General features: G+C 38.3%; 1 protein-coding gene across 1 annotated transcript; it reads right to left on the reverse strand.

Annotated features, from left to right (window-relative positions):
- Positions 1 to 857: 857 nt before the first annotated feature.
- On the reverse strand, positions 858 to 2,729 carry LOC111908946 (uncharacterized). Its single transcript, XM_023904732.2, has 2 exons — positions 1,757 to 2,729; positions 858 to 1,672 (listed from the first exon to the last, which is right to left on the reverse strand). The coding sequence occupies exons 1-2, from the start codon at positions 2,727 to 2,729 to the stop codon at positions 858 to 860; spliced, it is 1,788 nt and encodes a 595-aa protein (XP_023760500.2).
- Positions 2,730 to 8,295: the final 5,566 nt, after the last annotated feature.

Raw genomic sequence — 8,295 nt, forward strand, 5'->3', positions numbered from 1 at the left:
AGGATCCACTGGATGAGTCTCGGCTTTGCATCTTTCTTCGTCATCAAGTACTTAAGTGTTGCGTGATCCGAATACACTATGACCTTGGTACCAAGTAGGTATTGTCTAAATTTCTCCAAGGCGAACACTATGGACAATAGCTTCTTCCCCATGGTAGAGTAGTTGCTTTGAGCATTGTCTAGTGTCCTTGATGCATAATAGATCACGTGGGAGGCCCTCCCATTCTTTTGACCCAAAACGGCGCCTATCGCATAGTTGCTTGCATCACACATGATCTCAAAGGGGAGATCCCAATTTGGTGCTTGCATGATGGGAGCGGAAGTAAGCAACTCTTTGAGCTTGTCAAAAGCTTCTTTGCACGCCTCATTGAACTCGAAATCAACCTCCTTTTGCAAGAGTTGGCACATTGGTCTTTTTATCTTTGAAAAATCCTTGATGAACCTTCGGTAGAAACCTGCATGGCCCAAAATAGAACGAACTTCCCGAACACAAGTCGGGTAAGGTAAGCTTTGAATAACATCAATTTTGGCCTTATCTACCTCAATTCCTTTTTTTAGACACAATGTGACCCAAAATGAGACCTTGACTCACCATGAAATGACATTTCTCAAAATTCAAAACCAAGTTTGTTTCAATGCATCTTTTTAAAAATTTTGTGAGATTGGTCAAACATTCTTGAAAAGAGTTGCCATATACCGTGAAATCATCCATAAAAACCTCAATTATGTTTTCAACGTATTCCGAAAGATACTAACCATACAACGTTGGAAAGTGGTCGGGGCATTACATAATCCGAATGGCATTCTACGGTATGCGAAAGTGCCAAATGGACATGTAAAAGTTGTCTTTTCTTGGTCTTACGGTGCCACCAGGATTTGGTGAAAACCGGAATACCCGTCTAGACAACAATAATGGGATTTCCCTGCCAACCTTTCTAACATGTGGTCGATGAAAGGCAATGGAAAATGATCTTTTCGTGTACTTGCATTGAGTTTGCGGTAGTCAATACATACTCTCCACCCGTTTTGCACACGGGTGGGGACCATCATAACTTTGTTGTTTTCGACCACTGTGATTCCCGTCTTCTTTGGAACGACTTGCACCGGGCTCACCCATTTGCTATCCGAGATTGGGTAGATCATCCCCGCATCAAGGAGCTTCAAAATCTCTTTCTTCACAACTTGCATCATTGGTGGGTTCAACCTTCTTTGTGTGTCCCGACTTGGCTTGCATTTATCCTCCATCAAAAATTTGTGCATACAAGTGGAGGGACCCAACCCTTTAATATCTGCAATTGTCCAACCCATGGCTTCTTTATGCTCCTTCAACACCTTGATGAGTTGTTCTTCTTCAAATTCGGTTAAGTGAGTTGAAATGATAACCGGAAGGGTTTCATTCTTTCCCAAATAGGCATACTTCAAGTGTTGAGGTAAGACCTTCAATTCCAATTCAGGTGGTTGAACAAGGGATGGAGACAATTTTGTGTGAGTTGGGGGAAATTCAATTTGCTTGACATCTAATCTTGTGGATTTCTTCATCTCCATTTTATTTACCAACTTCTCAACTTCCGGATCCAAAGAATAAAGCTTTAGTTGGTCGGCTAGCTTCCCACAATCGAATCCTTTGCTTAAGATAATCTCCAACATATCACCGTTAGATAACTCAAACAATTCTTGAGTAATTGGATCAACAACATCAACAAAGTACAAAGATGAAACATCACTAGGATATCTCTTGGCATCATAAATATTAAAACTTATTGTTTCGCCATCAAACTCCATTGTCAAACTTCCCACATACACATCGATCTTCGTTCTAGCCGTCTTCAAAAATGGTCTCCCAAGCAAGATTAGAGTCGATTTGGAGGAAACTTTCTCATCTAGATCAATCACATATAAATCCGCTGGGAAGACCAATTGGTTCACTTGCACTAGGACATCTTCCAAAACACCTCTAGGAAAGACACTTGATTTATCCGCAAGAGAGATTATGACAACAGTTTCACTTAAGGGTCCGACATTCAATGATTCATACACCGAATAGGGCATGACATTGATAGAGGCACAAAGATCAAGCATAGAACTACTAAAAGTGACATCTCCAATCTTGCAAGGAACCGTGAACATTCCAGGATCTTTGCATTTGGGTGAAAATTTCGTTTGTAAAACCGTGGATGCGTTTTCATTCATCAAAATTTTCTCATTTCCCTTCAACTTCCTCTTGTTGGTATAAAGTTCTTTCAAGAACTTTGCATATCTCAGGATTTGCTTGATTACATCAAGTAGAGGGATGTTTACTTCCACCTTTCGGAAGGTATCCAAAATCTCTTTCTCCTCCATATTCTTCTTCGAAGTTGCAAGTCGCGAGGGGAACGGTGGCTGAGTGGCTATTGGTGTTACTAGAGGGGTAGTCTTCTTTGGGGCTCTGACTTGTGCATCATTCTTGACTACAGGTTCTTCAATGGGAATGATCTCTATTTCTTCCTCTTCTTCCCTTGGCTTTTTCTTTGAACTACTTTCTCTGACTTGTTTGCCACTTCTCAAGGTCACCAAATTGACATTTGGGTTCTTTTCGGCTTGAGAAGGGAGTTTACCATGGGATTCTAACTTGCTTATAGATGTAACTATATCTCCCATTTGTGCTTCAAGGTTGGAGATACTAGTCCTTATCTCTTTTTGTAATTGTTGGGTACTAGTGGCTGGGGATTTGAAAATGTCTTGAAGAGACATTCCGGAGCTACTTGCTTGAGATTGAAGAGGTTGTTGATGATGATGTGGAGGGTGCGGTTTGGGTTGATAGTGTGGTTGTTGATGTTGGTAATGAGGTTGCGGTGGTGGATAGGATGGTCTAACCAATGCATTTTGAGGCAATGGTCTTGGGTTGTAGCTCATGTTGGGATTTGGCTTCCAACTTGAATTATATGCATTTTGGTAACCGGATGCTTTGTTGTGGTAGTTTTGGAACTCTCCCATGGCATTCACATGCTCCGCATCTTCTTGAAGGATGGGACACATATCCGTAGGGTGTCCCATTGTTGCACATATTCCACAAACCATCACTTGTGGAGTTTGTCCCATGGCTAGCTTTTGGACAACGGGGGTTAGATCTTTTATTTGAGACTCAAAATTTGATGTTCCCAATTCATTGACTTTGTGTTGTGTGTCTCTCTTCATGTCTTGGCGTGGGCCAAAATGTTGAGAATTCGCGGCTATGGTGTTGAAAAGTTGTCTTGTTTGTTGTGGAGTTTTACTAAAGACATCACCGCCACTTGACGCATCAACTAGTCTTCTCTCCATTGGCAACAATCCCTCATAGAAGTGTTGAATGAGGAGCTGTTCCGGAATTTGGTGTTGTGGGCAACTATAGCACAAGTTGTTGAGACACTCCCAATAATCATGAAAAGTCTCATTTTGACCTTGGCGGATTCCACAAATCTCATTTCTAAGACTTGAGACTTTTGAAGCGGGATAGAACTTATCAAGGAAAGCTCTTGCCATGTCGGTCCATGAGTTGATCGACCCCGATGGAAGATAGAATAACCAATCTTTTGCTCTATCAGCCAATGAAAAGGGGAAGGCTTCATGCTAGTGCAAATAATGTGGAACATCTTCAAATGCTTATGAGGGTCTTCATTCTCTAATCCATGAAAAGTTGGTAGGTGATGGACTAAACTTGACTTCAACTCCAAGCCTCCTTCCAAAACCAGGTAATTGATACCGGTTGGAGTTTGTGTAACATCGGTCTCCATCATTTGCCTCAAATTTCTTTCGGGCACTTCTCCTCCATCCGCCATTGCAATTGGTTCAATAATGGGCGGATTCTGTTGTAGGGGTGGTGTTTCGGGAATTTCTTGGCGAGGGTCGAGACTAGAATCGGGTTCTATATCACTTAATGAAGCGGTTTCAACCTCAGGGTCCCAGTGGGGGTTAGAAGTTTGACCACGTTCAACTCGTTTTTCCTTCGCCAAACGCCTTGCTTCTTTTTTGATTTCTGGGTTGCAAATCAAGTCACCTGTACGTTGAGATCTGGGCATAGAGAAACAAATTGATTACAAATAAACCAATCCCCGGCAACGACGCCAAAAATTTGGTGGTTTTCAAGACCAACAAAAATAATAACCCTAAATATTACACACTAAAATAGTGTATAGTGGTAAAGGGGTCTAATCCACGGAGATTGGTTCAATATATAACTCTATGAAAAATCTCTTTGGAGAAATACTTGTAAAATAACAATAAAAATAAAATGGGGGGTTTTGGTGTTTTGAAATACTTGAAACAAACTAGAATTAACTATGATTTAAATAGACAATTTCAACAAAAATAAGAGTTTGATGTAAAATCAATAAGGGAGAGATGGTTGACTTAAAGTTTCCTCACTTTGACTTTTGATGAACATATCATTAAAATCCAATGGTGCAATACTTTGATTTAAATCCTTAATTTGGCTATAGTAATCCAAGGAGCTTGAGATTACCTAGACTTTTCTTAATTGTTGAAATGGCTAGAGAAGCTCATAACAATTTCCTTAGTCAAAGTCACTAATTCCAAATAGCATGTAATTAGTGAAAGTCAACTAGCATTAAGAACCAAAAAGTCACCAAATACAAAAGGAGTCAATTCCTTTCACTACCATGTTGGAGAAAATGTTTTTATGATTGTGTGAAGAAAAAAAACACAAAAATCATTTGTTGCTTGCTAATTTGAGGATCCTTTACTTAATCAAGAAATTAGCCAACTAATCACCACAAACACATTTAAACACATGAATAAAAACATACTAGTAGTAATAATATGATAAAACACAAAACATTTCCATAAAGATTTAAGAACAAGTTATTCTTCAACATCCAACAAAAGTTCAAAAGATTCAAAAAAAAGTCAACCAAGATTAGTTTAGCCAAGCATGACTAAACTCAAAGAAACAAAGTTAGTTAAGATTGTGCCAAACATTTGACAAGAATCAAGAGATGAAAAGAAGATATTCTTGAAGTGTTCTTGGCCTCCAAAAGTGAATCAAACTCTAGAGAGAAAGTATCAAAATCGGACCTCTAAGATAAGGCTGAAGAGGCACACCAACCTTCCTAATATAGAGCTCTAAGTAAAATCCCGAAATTGACCTTGTCAGGAATCCACGCGGGCCGCGGGGAATCTTACGCGGGCCGCGTGACTTCGACGGAATTTTTGGGCTTCTACAAGTCTTGGGCCCTCACAACTAATCCATTGGCCCGGTTCGAACCCAATCAACTTCTAGCCTATTTTTCTTCAATATTTCTTCAATTAAAGCCCAATTTGTCTTTCCACATCACTAAAAAATTCCGCAAACTCCTAAACATCGATCTTGCACACTCAAGAATTCTCCCGCACCCTTCCAGCAATCGAGAAGCCTACTCCCTGAATCACCTCCAAAGCTATCAAGCATGAAATCCCCACTGCTCTTCAACTCCAATCGCCTTCTAAAAGATCCCGCACACTCCCGCTCCTCTAGTTTACTTAAAATCTGCAATAATGCTTAAGAAACTAGAAAGTACCCGAAATGGTCATAAAAATAACAAAAAGGAAAATATGCATGGAAATGAACTAAAATGTGAATGGAATGTGCTAATAAAACTATAAAAAGAAGTAAATAAAATGAAGCTATCACCCGACTTCCTCCATATCCTCATTTGGTTTCCACGAACTCATAGTCGGTCTCCAAATATTCCTCAGGTCCTACACCTCGATTTGCCTCCTGACCCATAACAGGTTCTCCTTCAATCAACCCATTAGCCACCAGGGCCTGATAGCAAAGGATACCTTGTTGGACCTCTTCCATGATCACTACGCAAGAAACTTGAGGGGTAAGAAGTGTGTAGGGAGAGTGTACATAGATAACATTTCAAATACTCCTATAGTATTTTAATTGTTTAGGTTTGACCTTAGAGCTTTTTGGATATGAGGTAAGTTTCTAGTTTCATTTCCCAACATGATCACTCCCAGCCACATGTTGGTCGTACTTTGAATAAATATAGTTGATCAAGCTATATTTATCCCCAATACGACTACATAACTGTTTGGGTTTAACCATGATGTTCGATTTCCTCTAGAGACTTTTAAGGTTATAGTAATAATGCACATTTAGGGATTATTTTATTCAGAGTGTTTTAGTCCCATTGTATTTATAGTTGCATATCTTGTATGATTAGATATGCCAGTTCACGATAAACAATGCCCTGATACCGATCTCTCACACCACCGAACGAGACGGCGGAAACATCCAGGGGCTTGGGTGACTTCATTCTTGTAGTATCATCACAAAGTATATAATTGAAACATAACATCATGATTATCACACATGTAATATTACAATTGTCATTGGTTTACATCAAATATTGTATTTTAATATTACATTCGAAATAGTCAAAATATGATGAAACAAAATAAAACAAAATATCCATGAATTCTTTTTGCCCAACCTGTTTAACGGTTTCCTGAGAATACAAGTTAATTAAAAAGGTCAACATAAAAATGTTGGTGAGTTCATAAGCATGTTTGAGAAAATGATTTGTATTACTTTGTAAACACCAGAAAATCCGATATATTCTGAAAAACAGGTTGATATGTTTATGTCCGATCTAGTATTAATCCATGTGTGTTAGTGTTTGCTAGAATGAAAAGAGAGTCTAGAGAGAATGATAAAGAGAATATAAAGAGAATGACCCCAGGCAAGCCGATGTTGTCTGCGAAAGAGAATGTTGGTATCTCAACCCCCGATGTTGAGTAACAGCGTGAGTATGTTACCGTGTTATCCAAAAAGAAAAGAGAATGGTTTCCAGTAAATTTTATAACGTTAATTCCTCTAATTGAGTCGTTATAACCATACTAGATAATGACAATTTCGCCGGTCTTGGCGTTTTTCGGATGCCGACAGAACAAGGTAAGGTTTTTGTCACCCTAGACTGGCCTAGTCTAACTGTAGCGAATAGCTCAGGTGTGGGGTGTCAACCCCGTATAGATCTATACACAAACTCCCGCCTCCCTCCAGGAGACGCTAGTTATAACTACAGGCTACGATTGTACACTCAATAGGTGTCAACCGACACATCTCATTAGATCCTTAATCGAATTTACGCGAAAGAAACATATAAGATATATTTCAGGCCCAATGAACATTTAAATGGACAACTAAGGCCCACTAAGCATGTAAATTATTTCCAGGCTCAAAAGGAATGAGAATATATATCCCGGGACCAATATATATGTAAAAGAACAACTAAGGCCCATTTAACATGTATATTATTTCCAGGCCCAACAAGCATATAAGGAGTATATCAGGCCCAATAAACATGTAAGTGGACAATTAAGGCCCACTAAGCATGTAAATTATTTCCAGACTCAAAAGGAATGATAATAAATATCTCGGGCCCAATATATATGTAAAAGGACAACTAAAGCCCATTTAACATGTATATTATCTCCAGGCCCAATAAGCATATAAGGAGTATCTCATGCCCAATAAACATGTTAGTGGACTACTAAGGCCCACTAAGCATGTAAATTAATTCTAGGCCCAATAAAGGTAAGAATGACGTAATTTATCCGTTGTTTATTAGGGTGATTGTATAAGCTTTGTTGGTTACCAAATTGACCTGAAAACCCCACTTTTTTTTTAAAAAGACATTTATGTCCTAAAACCGAAAATTTACAATTAGGGCACCGGTTTGGTAAAAATAACATTTTAGGCCCCTTTTAAGGACAAAACTTGCATTTAAGTTTAGTTTTAATAAAAATAATATTTTTAACTCCCTTTTGTCAAAAATATCATTATTGGCTTGATTTTTATGAAAATGTGCATTCTTGGTCCATTTACAAATAATCTTATCCTTTTGGCCCAAGTTCTAACAAGTTCATATTTTTAGTTTTTCTTAGAAAAAATTTACATTTTTGGCACAACTATGTTGAAAATGACACTTAAGCCCACAAAAGCCCAAAAACTTACAATTTTGGCCCAATGCCGTGAGAAGCCCAAATAAAGCCCAATTGTGAAAAATTTTACATTTTTAGTACTTGTATGGTTCCAAATGTCGTAAATATCCATATTTAGCAAAAATAATCCTTTTTGAATCCCTAAAAACCATGAGTTACATAAAATACCCATTTTTGGTTATTTTGTTGCTTTCGGCCCTCCTTCGCAATTTTCTTAGTTTTAAGTAACTTTAATGTATTTTAAAAACCATTTCTTTGCAAGATAAGTTGAAATGAGTGTTATGTTCTACAAATAGCATCATATTTTAGTAGATCTTCAAGTTCATGGAGT

This window comes from Lactuca sativa, chromosome 3 (assembly GCF_002870075.4).
Source record: "Lactuca sativa cultivar Salinas chromosome 3, Lsat_Salinas_v11, whole genome shotgun sequence".
Classification (NCBI taxonomy): domain Eukaryota; kingdom Viridiplantae; phylum Streptophyta; class Magnoliopsida; order Asterales; family Asteraceae; genus Lactuca; species Lactuca sativa.

Coding starts and splice junctions, on each gene's coding strand:
- LOC111908946 (XM_023904732.2), bottom strand. CDS start 2,729: ATGTCTCTTCAAGACATTTTCAAATCCCCAGCCACTAGTACCCAACAA. Junction 1,673..1,756: donor GTTTGATGGCGAAACAATAA/GTTTTAATATTT, acceptor CAATTACTCAAG/AATTGTTTGAGTTATCTAAC.